A 15836-nucleotide genomic window follows, 5' to 3' on the forward strand; every position below is an offset into this window, starting at 1 on the left:
GGGGAATTTTTGGGGTATTTTTACCCGCAAGACTTTATTTTTAACGGTACGCAAATTTTATCGAATCGGGGGACTTTTTCAGGGTTCGGCTAATATTTTCAAAACCTTTTCAACACGAAATATTTTTCGAGAGTGGGTTTGGGCTTATTGGGCCTACTTTGAGTTTATAGGGCTTAATTATCCTTTTTAACTTTTAAATTAAACAATATAGGCCCATAAATACATTTGTTATCTATATAATTAACCTTAAACACCATTAACCCTAAACCTAATCTCCCATCAGCCGCCCACCCCTCCAATCAGGAACCCTCTTCGTGAATTGCAGCAGCCAAAGAATTCGGTGCATTCATTTCTTCAAACTCAAGCTTCTACTCTACATATCGGTTGCTTTCCCTCGAGTGTTTGTGCATCAAATATTTAATCAAGGCACGCTTTTACTCTTTTTCTGCATCATTCACGCCATATTTACGTTTAATGTGTGTTGTAACATGTAGAAACTTTCGATCCAGTAGCTGCACATGAGGATGTGTCGGTGTTGTTGTGTTTCATGCATTTCCACATTTACTGCTCACGTTTTCGGATCTTGGTTCAAAGGGCTGCGACCCTGGATTGTTTAGGGACTGCTGGTGATGTCAAGGAATGGTCTTGGAGGCTTAGAACTTTCGGCAGATTGTACAGGCTGAAGGGCCGAGAGAAAGGATTGGGTTGGGTGGCTCGATCTTGGGTTTCAGCGTGCAGGGTAGACCAGCGCCGCAGGGACCTCTCCGAGGCTTAGACCAGACCCTTGGGGGTCTGAGAAGAGGCTTAGAGGGGCTCGGTCTGTGCTGGATTTGTCCCGAGCGCTGTAGATCGAGAAAGAAGGAGACGGGCTCGGTTTGGTCGTTTTGGTTTGATAAGCAAACTGATGGGAGGAACGGCGGTGCATGGGCTTGAACTAAGCTATGTTTCAGACCTTTTAAAGTCTAGGAAGATGTTGGGATTAAGTCACGGGTGGCTGGTTAAGAGAGAGGCGCGATCCTTGTAAGTTTTGTTTGATCGAGAGATGACATGCTATTATATATTGTTGGGGTTTTGGTTAGTACAGAAACTTTAAGACTCGATTAGGCATGGTTTAGGACCTTCATTAAGGCTTAATCGGTGAGACCTACAAGCTGGACACGTTGTGGTAGAAGGTGCACCAAATTGTTAAATGGATTTGAGACAAGTGTTGGAGAATAATGGTTAAAGGGTGGGCCGAGAGTTTTTATTAAAAGGGGTAGGGTGCTAACCGAAAACCTTCTGGAATTTGAGGGTATAATTTAAGTGGTACTATATGGTTTAGAATGACTTGTTAAGTTATGGTGAAAGTTTGGGAAAATTTTGGTTAAGATTCGGTCTGTTTCGGGTTAAAAATCGAGACCCCGATCCAAGTTTTAAAACAAATAGACTAAGTTGGTTTTTGGGCTCGAGTTTACGACTAGGAATACTTATAAAAATATTTTGGATATTTTAAGGAGTTTGGTAAGCTTCGGGTCAATTTTAGAGGTCCAGGGTTGAAACGATAATTTTTTTGGTTTCCAGGGGCAAAATGGTCATTTTGCACCCGGGGTGAGATTTTTGTCCTAGCAGCGCCCTGAGCACGAATCATAATATTTTTAAATGTTCATGCATCACGTTTACGATTTTTTTTATGCTATTATAATAATTATGGTGCATGCTTAATTTAAAGGAATTAAGTGAGGAAGTGAAGAGCACTCCGTCTCCGCCGCGCCGCGTCGTTATTTTGTTTGTTTTCAGTCAAAACAAACCAAGGCATGTTTATATCTTCTTTCACTCTTCAATCAAGCCATATAGATATTTTTAAATATCGCAAGTACATGATTTTAATACAAGATATTTCAGTATGCGATTTAATTATATTACGTGCATTAAATAGAAAATGATTATTTTTGAGATTTATGCGATATGGCTTGTGGTTCATTCACTATGTGGGAGCATTATTTTTACGGTCGCCAGTGACCGCTCAGTTCAGGTTGGTACCATCGGGTCTTCAGTGACCGCTCAGTTCAGGTTGGTACCATCGGGTCTTCAGTGACCGCCAGCTCAGTTCCAGGCTCCCCGGTAGTCAGTTACCGATCAGTTCAGCTTAGTGCAGTGGCCACAGGCGTAAAACATAATCTCAACAGAAAATTTTACCAGTTATTTCAGTACAGGCTCCAAGGAGCAAATATTTTTACTATGATTATCAGTTCAGTTATGCACGTATTATAATTGCTCAGATCAGTTTATTTTCAGCATGATTACAGATCATTTTCAGTATGCCTCACGACATGATATTTTACCCCATGCATATTTTACTTCAGATTTTATTCGTTACCTGCGATATATGCATGCTGAGTCTTTAGGCTCACTAGACTTGATTGTTGTAGGTACTGATGAGGTCAGGGCCGAGGGCGGGGACCAGTGAGCCAGCTTGGGTCGGCAGTAGTGGCACCCGAGGACCTCAGTGCAGCAGTTGCTACTTTATTTCTCAAACAATATTTTTATCAGTCGTTGAATAATTTTAAATTGTGATTTTTGGCAACTTTATTTATTTCCTTCCGCTGCGATATTTTAAACTTTGACTTGGATTTATCAGTTGATTTATGAACGAGGAAATTTCAGTTATTTTAAAAGAAAATTTTAAATTTTCCGCAAATTTTCAAGCAAGCAGTTTCAGAGCCTTCACAATATGTGTGAGAATTGTTCACGTGGCACTAAGTAGCTGTCTTTTGGAGGATAATAATCTCTTATTTTATTATTATTATTTTTTCTTTTCCTTCTTTTAGTCATGAAAATAACCTTTACCTTATCCAGGAAATTAAAATAACCAAATTATTTAAATTTTGGCTGGATACCTATTGCCGTAATTCGAAGCAGTGGCATAGGATATAATTATTTTTTTTTTTTTGATAAGAATATCCCAACCAAAAAAAAAAAAGAAGAGAAATAAATAAATTTAGTAAATCAAATTACAATTTTGATTGTAGGATAAGATTTTTTTTATTGGTTTATTAGGAGGTGAGATTGAATAGTTAGGATAGAACCGAATTTTTCACCAAATCTACTCCAATCCACCCAATTTATCAAGAGTGGTTTAAATTTAAAATAAAATCAAATCAAATCTTTGAAGATAAAGTGTTATCATTATTCAAATTTCAAAGTTGGATTAAACATAACCGATTTACAAGAGAATATAATTAGATATTAACTAAAAGATAAATATAAATTAAATTGGATGTCAAGAAATCAAATCTAATCTAATTCTGGAGATCGATCGAACTAGATTGTAGATCATTAAACTATGGGAAGAGGGATTAATTTAAAATAATAAATTATCTAATGTTTAATCGATTAAGAATAAATAAAATAAAATACGTATCTATATTTGACGTAAAGGAATAATTAATTATTCAATAATTAATTAATTATATTGTAGTTAATTAATTTATTATTTTAATAATAATAATTAATTAATTAATTAATTAATTAAAAAAAAAAGGGAAAGAAACTCACGCACAACGGCAGTAACCATGCAATCCTTGTTCTTTACTAACTTAAGTTACGATTGTGCACTCTAACGTAACTTTCTTTATACTAATATAGGAGATGCCGACTACTCGTTCTCAGTCTCTCATCCTCACCCTCGAACACGCACTACGAACCAAGACAAGAGAGAATCGCGCACTCCGAGGGACCTTGGAACAAACCCGACAAGAGCTAAGAGACCTCAAGGATGAGGTCGAGCACCACCGACAGGATGTAGAACGCTTTGCGTATTACTTAGTTGAGGCCGAGACGACGATCCAAGAAGTCCGAACTACTAACCAAGAGCTAGTTGTTAGATGTGAGGAAGAGAGAAGACAGACCACCATGATGAAAGACAGGCTTGATCTCTATCAAAGGACATACACACAACATGCCAGCTGGTAGAACAAGTGTCACAACAGCAACCAACCGACCTGGAAGAAGAAGAAGAAGACCCAAACTATGAATCTCCTGCTGAGGTGGGCAATGAGGAAGAACCCAAGGAAGACCCACGAAAACAAGGATGATACGGACTAGTGCTAACAACTCAGTTCTAACATTGATAGTTTAGAGTTCTAGTGATCTTATTAGGATTGGTGGTTTATTAGTAGTATTTTAGGATCGGTGAGGTTGAATGTTGATTTTGGTATGATTATTATGCTTATTATTTAGTATGTTAAAAATTTCAACTGTTTATCTTCAATTAAATGAGCAATTCATTTACCAGTACTTGCTTTCTCTTCCAATTACACCTTCTTCCATGTTACTTGTTACGACAAACCATCTTAGTTAGCTACACTCCTGGCAGGAGATGGCAGACAGACCACCCCGCGCCAACCGCAACCCTCGCTATGCCAACACACATAACCCCAATGGTGGGGGTGATGATCAACCCAATCAACGCCCTGGAGGCCTCAGCCGTGAAGACCTCATGGCGATAGCAACAGTAGTGGCAACGACCTTGCACGGCTTGGGGAACCCTCCTCTGGCGAATCCACCTCCACAACCTCAGGGGACTAAGTACCATTATGAAGCACTTAAGAAGGCGAGAGTCCCCACCTTTGAAGGGGGTCCCGACCCAGAAACAGCACAGAAATGGCTAAAGGAGATGGAGACTAATCTGCGGCTAATGGAAGTTCCTCAAGACACAAGAGTTGAAGTATCCATTCCCTTCCTTGTCGGTGAAGCAACCAAGTGGTGGGAAGGAGTTTCACCCCCGATGGCGCAGACAGGACCCATAACTTGGCAAAGGTTCCGTGGAGCCTTTCTGAAACACTACTTCCCAACTGCGGTGAAATTGCAAAAGATGTCTGAGTTCGAAAACTTGAAACAGACGCCCGAAATGACGGTTATAGACTATGCTTCCAAGTTCCACTCCTTGGGGACCTATTCACCTACAATTATGGCTTATGAGACACTGAAAATACACCGCTTCACAAAAGGTTTATCAAGCCGAATTCAGTCTGCTCTAGCCGTTTATGAGCCGAACAACTTTGAGGACATGATGGGAGCCGCTATCCGAGAAGAGGCTGACATCAAGAGACGAGAGGAAGAAAATAGGCTCAAGAGGCCTTCGCCCAACTTCAACCAAAACCAAAAGTTCAAGAAGCCAGCCTCAAATGGCCAGTACCAAGGGCAAGCACCACCGCAGTACAAGAAAGAAGTCAAAGACTGCCCGAAGTGCAAGAAGAAGCATGTTGGTGAATGCCGGTTCACTGTGGGGGCGTGTTTTCGGTGTGGACAGTTTGGGCACCGCATGAACCAATGCACAAAACCAGAAGAAAAAGAAAGTACCCCAACATCTACTAGCAATAAGGAGAACAAGGTAGGCACCAACGCACGAGTGTTTGAAATGACAGAGGAGGAAGCTGACGCTTCAAATGACGTGGTGGCAGGTACCATTCTTATTAGCCACTTACCTGCCTATGTGCTATTTGATTGTGGTGCTACTCATTCCTTCATATCAAAGCGATTTGCTAGAAAGTTAAGAAAGGATAGTGAGTTACTAACTGAACCATACAAAGTTGCAACTCCCGGAGGGGATACCTTGATATCCTACACCATTTATCGAGAATGCGAGATTGACTTGAAAGGATGCAAACTCAGCGCCAACCTTATACAACTCAACATGTCGGGTTTTGACGCTATATTAGGGATGGATTGGCTATCAAAGAACAATGCCATTGTGGACTGTAATGGTAAGAGTGTGACACTTAAACGGCCAGATCGTGCAGAAGTTAAGTATCAAGGAAGCATACGAGAACGAAAATCTAAGGAGAAAGTCATTCTCTCCGCCTCTCGAGCATGGAAGATTATGAAAGAAGGGAATGAAGCTTTTATGGCCTTCATCAATGAAGTTAAAGAAAATGAAGAGGTAAAACTCGAAGACATCCCGATAGTACGAGAATTTCCTGACGTTTTTCCTGAAGAATTGCCAGCTCTAACACCCGATCGAGAGATTGAATTTGAGATAAAGCTTATTCCCGAGGCCGCCCCAATTTCCAAGGCACCTTACCGCATGGCTCCAGCAGAAATGAAGGAGCTCAAGGAACAACTTCAGGAACTGCTTGACAAGAAACAGGTCCGACCTAGTTCATCACCGTGGGGAGCTCCAGTCTTGTTTGTGAAAAAGAAAGATGGCAGGATGAGATTATGCATAGACTATCGGGAATTGAACAAAATTACCATTAAGAACAAGTACCCACTGCCTAGAATAGATGACTTGTTCGATCAATTGAAGGGAGCTAAAATATCGAATAGATGACTTGTTCGATCAATTGAAGGGAGCTAAAATATTCTCAAAACTAGATTTAAGGTCAGGTTACCATCAGTTGAAAATAAAGGCAGAAGATATTCCGAAAACTGCATTTCGGACTAGATATGGACATTACGAATTCTTGGTGATGCCATTTGGGTTGACAAATGCCCCAGCAGCTTTCATGGACCTTATGAACAGAGTGTTCAGACCTTTTCTAGATAAATTTGTCGTTGTGTTTATTGATGAAATCCTAGTTTACTCTGCTAACGAGCAAGAAAACAAGACACACCTTCGAATCATACTCCAAACCTTGAGGGAAAAGGAACTCTATGCTAAATTTAAGAAATGTGAATTTTGGCTGAAGAGTGTTGCCTTCCTGGGTCACATTGTTTCCGAAGGTGGCGTGACTGTAGACCCAAAGAAAGTAGAGGCAATTTTAGAATGGCCAAGGCCAACGACCGTGACCGAAATTCGGAGCTTCTTAGGTTTGGCAGGCTATTATCGAAAATTTGTTGAGGGATTTTCTTCTATAGCAGTACCTCTTACTAAACTCACTCAGAAGAATTCCAAATTCGAATGGAATGAGGCATGTGAAGAGAGCTTTGAGACACTGAAACAAAAGCTAGCGTCGGCCCCAGTCCTGGTGCTACCCTCTGGAGATGAAATCTTCACAGTTTATAGTGACGCATCCAAGCAAGGACTCGGATGTGTGCTCATGCAAAGCGGAAGGTTGATCGCGTACGCCTCAAGGCAATTAAAAACGTATGAGCAGAATTACCCTACTCATGATCTGGAACTGGCAGCAGTGGTCTTCGCGCTTAAAATTTGGAGGCACTATCTTTATGGATCAAAGTGTGAAGTTTTCACCGACCATCAAAGCCTAAAGTACTTGTTCACACAGAAAGAACTCAACATGAGACAAAGGAGGTGGATGGAACTTTTAAAAGATTATGACATGACTATCAACTATCACCCGGGAAAGGCAAACAAAGTAGCAGACGCTTTGAGTAGAAAAAGTGCAGGTAAAGCGATTCTAGCATCACTAACGGCACATCCCTGTTTGAAGGAAACCATCAAGGTGAGTCAAGAAAACGACCCGAATTTGACCAAGCTGAGACTGCAAGTGAAGGAAGGGAAGGCCCCAGATTTCTACATTGATGACGAGGGAATATTATGGATGAAAGGAAGGATATGCGTACCAGAAACAGAGGACCTTCGACGAGAAGTGATGTCAGAGGCACACAAATCAAAATTTTCGGTACATCCTGGTAGTACTAAGATGTATAAAGACTTGAAACAAAATTTTTGGTGGAATGGTATGAAGAAAGATGTGGCAGAGTTTGTTGCACGGTGTTTGGTATGCCAACAGGTTAAAGCGGAACATCAACGACCAGGAGGACTTCTACAACCCTTGAATATTCCAGAATGGAAGTGGGAACATATATCCATGGACTTCGTGGTGGGACTACCGAAGGTCAATCAAGGGCAGGACGCAATTTGGGTGATAGTGGATAGATTGACTAAATCTGCCCACTTCCTACCCGTACGCATGAACTACAACCTGGACAAGCTAGCAACCCTCTACATGGACAACATAGTAAGACTTCACGGCGTCCCAGTCAGCATCTTATCTGACAGAGATCCGAGGTTCGCAGCAAAATTTTGGAGGAGCTTCCAACAAGCAATGGGCACGAAGGTGACACTTAGCACTACCTACCATCCTCAGACGGACGGACAGACTGAAAGAACCATTCAGACACTGGAAGACATGCTGAGAGCATGCGCACTAGATTTCAGTGTCAGCTGGAGCAAGAACCTACCCCTCATTGAATTCGCCTACAACAATAGTTACCACAGTAGCATCGGCATGGCACCGTACGAGGCTCTGTATGGCCGAAAGTGTCGGTCGCCATTATATTGGGACGAAGTTGGAGAAAAAGCAGTCACAGGACCAGAGTTGATCCAAATCACTATAGAGAAGGTTTCAGTCATCAAGGAACGCCTCAAAGCAGCCCAAGATCGACAAAAGAGTTGGGTCGACACGAAGAGACGACCCTTAGATTTTCAAGTTGGCGAAAAAGCATACTTGAAGGTTTCACCAATGTGAGGAGTCTCAAGATTTGACAAAACCGGTAAGCTGAGTCCAAGATACGTGGGCCCTTTTGAAATTCTAGACAAAGTCGGCACACTTGCATACCGATTAGCTCTACCTCCAAATCTTTCAAGGGTTCACAATGTTTTCCATGTGTCACAATTACGAAGATATATATCATACTCATCCCACATTCTAGAGGCAGAACCCTTAGTGAGTGAAGGGAAACTAAATGAAGATCTAGTGTATGAGGAAGTCCCAATCCGAATCGTGGACTCGGAAGATCAAGTCCTGAGGCGAAGAACCATCCCTTATGTCAAGGTCCAATGGTCAAACCATACAGCTCGAGAAGCCACGTGGGAACTAGAGGAGAGGATGCGCCAACTCTACCCATACCTCTTTGCAGATTTCTCGGAACCAAGTTTCGAGGACGAAACTTCTTATAAGGAGGGAGGGATGTGAGGCCCAAGCCCTGGAGCCCAATTACAACCTTGGCCCAACTTTGCCCTAGGTATATAAAACTTATAACCCTTCACTTTTCACATTCTACACTACGTTAAAAAATATATAATTCTCTCAACTCCCAACTCTCTCAAGTTTTCTTGGAGTCAACTTCGATTTCAAGACTAGCAAAAGATAGTAAGTGGAACGTATATTTTCCTGATATGTATAATATTTATCTTCATGGTGTGTTAAGATTGAATCTATGATGTATTGCATGTTGATCATTTTCAACAAATATTTTTGATAATGTCTTGATCTTGTTTGTGACCTTGTCTAGTAGGGTAAACTAGACTCTTACGATCCAGTCTGGGGAGTTAAGCCAGACATTCATGATCCAATCTGGGGAGTTAAGCCAGATAAATATGATCCGGTCTGGGGAGTTAAGCCAGATATTATGATCCCAACTGGGGAGTTAAACCAGATATTATGATCCAATCTGGGGAGTTAAGCCAGATATTTGATATTGATTGTTTTATGTTTTAGATCTACTTGTGAATAAGTTTCTAAAGATATGATCTAGTGATAAGACAAATGTTATAATGTTTCTTTTTAAAACTTGAAGATACGCTCCCTCCAATTACTGAGTGACGACCAAATCACTCACCCCTTACATTTTATTTCAGATGAGAATGAGATAGAAGAGCAGGAATCAGCTGAATTTTGGGGATGGTGATTGGGCTAGACAATTTATAATCATTTGTTTTTGAATAAGTTGTGAACATTAGACTTGTTCTTCTGTCATTGGTTTTGTAAGACAATGAATTATTTGAATAAATTCTACTTTGGAATAAGACTGTTGTTTAGGCTTAGTGTTCTTGGTTTATTTAATTATTGAATTTTTAAGAACATTGCCGATGTTCATGCCATGCATCTCGGGGCGTGACAGCAAGTTACGTCGTTTATATAAAATATCATCAGATAAATATGTCCAACATGACTCCCAAACAACTTCAGGTCGGCTGATACAATTCGATGATAATAGAGTAGCAATTAAAACTCTCAAAGATTGTGCTGAAGCCCAATGACTTGCCTCAACAATGCCGTCGATATATTCCTTGTCATCATTCAACAATCCTAATGCATAGCAAGCATAGCGAAATGAACGATATTGAACACCGTTAACAAAAGTTATATCGTCATAGCACGTGGCGCCACGGTTTACATTGAGAAGACATCTTAAATAGTACATTTCCCCACAAACGGGAGGAACGTAAAATATACGTCCGATTGAAAATCTCTGTTTTCGGGGAACGAATTCTCGTGTTTCTTGCTTCCAAACAAACTTCATTGGTAATTCAGCATATGTTAATTCTCTTGCCTCTGGATATTTCTTATTAGCTTCCATCCAACCAAGAAACATGCTCTGGTTAATAGTAGGTCTATCGAGAACAGTACTGATTTCGTCTGAATCTGAAAAAATAATATTTTGTTCATTCGGAAGATGAAAGCTCAGACGCTCGACAGGTGGATCTCTGTATTGAATATCAAATCCAAAAATTCTCCACGCAGCCTCACACGGTGAAATATATCTGCAGTCGTAGTACATATTAACTTCATCAACATTTTTCCCTACACTATCATCATCCGAGCTCTTATAGAATGAGGCAGTCACATGATCATGTCCTTTATTTATGTACTTGAACAAATATTTGATAGCTCGAGATTGATTGCACCATTCTACATTCATATGGGCTCCGTACCAAATTAATAAATAACGATTATGGGGAACAACAAATCTGTTATCCAGATTAACACCATTCTTGATAACTGTTCGCCCATTATCTTTGCGTCTATAACTTGGGTGTCCATCCTCGTCAATTGATGTCACTTCAATGAACTTTTTAGGAAAATGCTTTGTACAACGACCGTTAGACATGCATGGAGAGTTCTTTCTTGTTTCGCCGCATGGACCGTGCATCATTAGATCCCGTACCGCACCATAATAAACAGGATCATTTTTTTCATCGGGAATTTCAGCAGAAATGATATGATCTATTGCCTCTGCTGCTGGATATTTGTCTTCTTTACAGAGGAAAAGCAAAATGTGGGCGTGAGGTAATCCTCGCTTTTGGAATTCCACGGTGTATATTACTAACAATATGAGAATAAGAATCAATTATATTTTTATAAAATATCTCCAATTTTTGTAAAATCCAAAATAATAGTACAATATATAATTACAAAAAAAATTATAAAATTTACCTGCTTTAACATTTCCAAATATTTTATTCTTTCGAAGATCTTTAATCAAGGCATCCAACTTAATTTTAAAGATTCTGCAAACAATATCTGGACGGTCTTCAGCCCTCAACCCATAGTGCTCGATAAATCTCACAATTTCTGGCCATTTTGGATTACATGTAAATGTGATAAACAAATCTGGGTAACCGGCCCATTTACATATTGCCATTGCATCTTGATAGTTTTGAATCATATATCTTGCCCCTCCAGTAAAAGAAGAAGGCAAGATAATACGTCTTCCTTGTGTAGATGCATTTGTTTCACCATGAAAAAGCGAATCCTGAAGACCTTTGTATATTTCACATCTCAATTGTTTTTTATGCATCCGAATATATGTCAACCTTGCAGATTCAACCATTGTGTATGCATCGACAATGAATTGTTGAAATAGTCTTCTCGAAAACAAAATACTCGAAAATTCAAAATCTCTATCATGCAGTCGATAAGCAAAAAATTCTCTTAGACTCACCTTTTTTCTTCCTCCAACACTTGACTTAGATTCTGAAAATGGAATATCTTCTCTATAACCATCCTCACCATATGGAAAAAGTATAGGATATTGGAGAGCAAGATATGCAGGATTCAACTCGTTTATACGTTTAAGTTGCCCCGTTTGAGTTTCTACTAAAATATCTCGGTTGCCCAAAGACTCATCGAAATCTCCCACAATTAATGCAGCAACCTCAGAAGCAGATGGAAGATTGTATCTCCTTCCGTCCCCACTTCTTCTACCAATCAACTTTAATTTCACATCAGATCGTCCTTCAACCATCATTTTTTCTTTGGTCATCCTAAAACACTTGACCAAGACATTGTTTTCATCTAACATTGCCTTCAAATCAGAAACTATCTCTAAATGCAGATTACTTGTGTCGTTGTTTTGTCTGAAAAATTATTTCAATTAAATAAATATTAAATTATAGAACAAAAATAGAAAATATGGTATATTCAATATAATAAATAGATTTTAATATATACCTAACAGCATAAATCCGATTCGGAATTTCGTTTTCTGTGTCGTAAATATACAGCTGAGCAAACTTCGGGGATGCACCTTCACATGGAAGCAGACTTCCGATTAAATGATAATTCTGACCATGAAGTTTAAAAATTGGAGGGGAGCCGCCTCGATTTAAACTTGAATCTATCTTCCCTCCCATCGACGTGAAGCAAAACATATTATTGTATGATCGGATGCTCTCTAGAAAATGTTTGCTCTTATCACTAACTCCGTTCAATAAATCATGCAATACTTGAGGAGGTTTTTTTAAAGAAGGAAGTTGTATTTTTCCTTGCATACAACATAGAGAGTACTTAGGAATTCTTGATTTATAACTTCGACATAACCTCTCTTCATACCAGAACATCGCACCACAAAAATTACATCTGTACATTGGATCCCCTATATCCCAATAATCTATATATAAAAGAACATCGTTAAATTAATATATATATATATATATATATATATATATATATAATAACATAACAAAATTTAATTTAGTCTAATTGAATTTGTCATGATTATTGCAATCGTGTTGACTGTCAGATATGGAAATTGAGTTAATATGAATTGAACCAGATTCTTCAACTGCAATAAAATAAATAAAAAAAAAACATTATTGACATAATGCAATAAACATGTTAAAAATGATAATTTAATACTCAAATATTATTATACATAGAATGAGAATGTGAATTTTAAAAAATTATAAAAATATTTAATTATTATAACAAAAATGTTCACATATTTTTAATTAAAGATAAACATTAATAAAAATGTTCAAAATATTCACATCAAAAATCTATATTGACGCATCAAAAATCTATATTGACGAACATAATTCAATTTATGAACAATCCTAACATAAGAGATAGGAAAATCATCACCATTTGTTAGATTAATGATCTCTGAGAGATTAGTTGAGCTGCTAGGTGTTTCAAAAGAAACATTTTTGACCATTTGGTTTGACGGACTAATTGCCCAAAAAAAATGATAAATATTAAATACAATAATTTATATATTAGAAAAACATTCAAAAAAGTACTTTATTGACTTAAAAAATTCATACCATTTGTAATATCACTTAACGGAGATATTGATGTTGGAATCAGCATCTTGACTGAACCATGTAAACTAAATTGTTGAGATACTCTGGCTCTCAAAGCTATATTTTCTGTTTAATTATTGACAACACAAAATATTTTTAAGAAAAATGGAATTCTAAAAAAACAATCATAATGATAATTCACAAGATAAATGTATTCAAATATAACAAAAATAATAATTGGTATTTAATATAAATTTATTGAATATGAATTATTAACAATAGCCTACTTTACAACACCATAATCAAATTTGGCCTTGAATTAATTTCACTAACAAAATTAGACTTTAGGGTAAATTAAATTCCATTCATATAAGTTAATTATAAATATGTTAATTAATCGTTTTTCCTTGTTTATATTAATTTGCATGAATAAAAAAATATTAAAATGGTAGTTTACAGTTCTTTGACGTACGATTATTTTTTATTCATATAAATTAATGGGTGAATTTTTTGTAAAAGATTAAAATTGATAAATTGAAGAGAAAATTATGATGTTATACTATCATTATAATAAACATACATCATCAATCAATATATAAGTGTTCAGCCCATTTAAAATATTTTTTTTAAATACAAATTTGAAGACTACAAATAAACAATAAGGTATTCCATCAAACCAATTTTGAGGACAACAAAAAAACGTTGTATAGAAGCCCAAAAAATAAACAACACAACAAAATAAATATTGAAGCCCAACCCACTAAATAAACAATAAAATAGTCCAACCCAACTAAATAAACCCTAAATCGATTCACTATATATTTGGGATGTTTCTAGACACGCCTCTCACTTTCCCACACACAACTCACAGAAAATAAATTTTCGGTGGTTTCTAGACTTGCAGAAAAACCGGAAATTTATTGTTTCTTTCTTCTAGTTTTTGTATTGCACCGAAAAACATGGTTTTTGGGTTTTTATTTTTCGTTTTTTTTTTATTTTTGAAGAATGTTCACGTTTTGAAATTTTTCGTTTCGTTTTTTGATGTATATTTCAGTTCATATTCGATTTTCTCTATAGATCTTGATAATATTTAACATTCGAATATGATATTTTCAGCCATGGAATTTTTTTTTCAGGAATTTATATGTAACTTGACGGACACGTGAATTTAGATCTAATTTTTTTTATCTTTTTCGAGATGTTTAAACGCTGAAACTCATGGCGTGCACATATGCACACTCGGATCTGATTTTTTTTCATTGAAATGGTACTAATTGAATTTGTTGGGGTCTTGCAATCAGTATTCATCCTAAATTGGAAATTTTTATAAAAAAATTCAATAATGAGAAAAGATAAATTTAATTATAAAAAAAAATAAATTTAAAATACCTGTTACGAAATTCAAGAAACTCAGCTAAGTTTCCATTTATTATCGTTTTGGTGACAAAAAATGTACTTTGAACCCGTACTTCACCTCTAAATCGTCTTGCACGACACATTTGAAGAATGACCACAACTGGTTCGTCACCCACGGTGCCCAAATATGCCATGATTTCATCAACAAAGTTTCCCCACAAAGTACATGGTAATTTGTTGTTTCTATTAAACAATAAATATATGATTTGAAATGCCAAAAATTAGTTCACAAATAAAATATGAAAATAAGATAAAAAGTGGTTACTCTAAATCTTCAATGACCAAATCGAGAAGTTTTGTAGCACGTCCACTAATTTCTTTATTTTGAGGTGGGTCTCTTGCAATTATTTTTCCAATGACATCTACAAATAAACAAAAAAAACTTATTAGTAAACAAAAAATTAATAAAGAAATTGATACATCACTAAGTAAATTTAAAAAAAAACAGCTTACCAAAAAGTTCATTCTCATCAATGACATCTGCATTCTTCAAATCTCTAAAGCTTTTGAATTCGAACATACTTGATGAAAAAGAATTGTTACGCCTTAAACGCATACAAATCTCGAGGATGAGATTAATGTTTTTAATGCTGTAACATATCCCAAAGTTTTTGTTTTGATGATACCAAAACTTGGCTTAAAAATGTACTAATGTTTTATATTGAGGCATGCAGGAAATTAAGAACAAAGTTAAGTTCGGAAGATCCGAAGTTGGTTCGGACGTTCCGAAAAGATGCCGATCAGAAGCAAAGTGGAAGCTGTTCGGAAGCTGCGAGGAGCCAGTTCGGACGGTCCGAAGACGTGATCGGACGTTCCGAACACAAGCAATCAAATCACTTGAATGCGGAGACAAATTGATCTGACTGTTGATTGAGTAAGATTTCGGACGCTACGAAGGACATGATCGGACGCTACGAAGTGTTGAAGATTTCAAATCTCTGGAAACGCGGGAATGTTCGGACGGTACGAACTTGAGTTCGGACCTTCCGAAGCTGGTCATACACTGTCTGAAAGAATCGTTCGGAAGAAACGAAGCTGGATCGGTCCCTCCGAAGCATATGTTCGGACCCTACGAAGTCAAGAACGGACGATCCGAAGTCATCCCAGAATTACGCAAATTGATTTCAATCACATCGGACGTTCCGAATCATAAACAGAAGATCCGAACCTTGGCGTCCAAAACTAGTATAAATAGGCCTTTGAGGATGCATTTTCAATCATCTCACTC

The 15836-nt window shown here is 37.5% G+C and overlaps 2 protein-coding genes across 2 annotated transcripts; one reads left to right on the forward strand and one right to left on the reverse strand.

Annotated features, from left to right (window-relative positions):
* The first annotated feature begins 4357 nt into the window (after positions 1-4357).
* Positions 4358-6310, forward strand: LOC140808857 (uncharacterized). The gene has a single exon (XM_073166169.1). The coding sequence runs from the start codon at positions 4358-4360 to the stop codon at positions 6308-6310; it is 1953 nt and encodes a 650-aa protein (XP_073022270.1).
* Positions 6311-8712: 2402 nt separating this feature from the next.
* On the reverse strand, positions 8713-15128 carry LOC140808873 (uncharacterized). The gene is made up of 7 exons (XM_073166192.1): positions 15062-15128; positions 14874-14970; positions 14649-14791; positions 12120-12195; positions 11103-12025; positions 9834-10991; positions 8713-8903 (listed from the first exon to the last, which is right to left on the reverse strand). Exons 1-7 carry the CDS (start codon positions 15126-15128, stop codon positions 8713-8715), a joined length of 2655 nt encoding a protein of 884 aa, XP_073022293.1.
* Between the last annotated feature and the right edge of the window lie 708 nt (positions 15129-15836).

The sequence above is a fragment of the Primulina eburnea genome, chromosome 1 (assembly GCF_022965805.1).
Source record: "Primulina eburnea isolate SZY01 chromosome 1, ASM2296580v1, whole genome shotgun sequence".
Lineage (NCBI taxonomy): Eukaryota > Viridiplantae > Streptophyta > Magnoliopsida > Lamiales > Gesneriaceae > Primulina > Primulina eburnea.

Bases quoted from the DNA above. Each gene is read 5' to 3' on its own strand.
- LOC140808857 (XM_073166169.1), top strand. From the start codon at position 4,358: ATGGCAGACAGACCACCCCGCGCCAACCGCAACCCTCGCTATGCCAAC.
- LOC140808873 (XM_073166192.1), bottom strand. From the start codon at position 15,128: ATGTTCGAATTCAAAAGCTTTAGAGATTTGAAGAATGCAGATGTCATT. The intron at 12,196-14,648 runs GTACATTTTTTG...TTCCATGTGAAG, and splicing joins AGGTGAAGTACGGGTTCAAA to GTGCATCCCCGAAGTTTGCT. The intron at 8,904-9,833 runs GTTGGACATATT...TTATATACCTAG, and splicing joins TGAAGTTGTTTGGGAGTCAT to GGCAAAGTTGGGCCAAGGTT.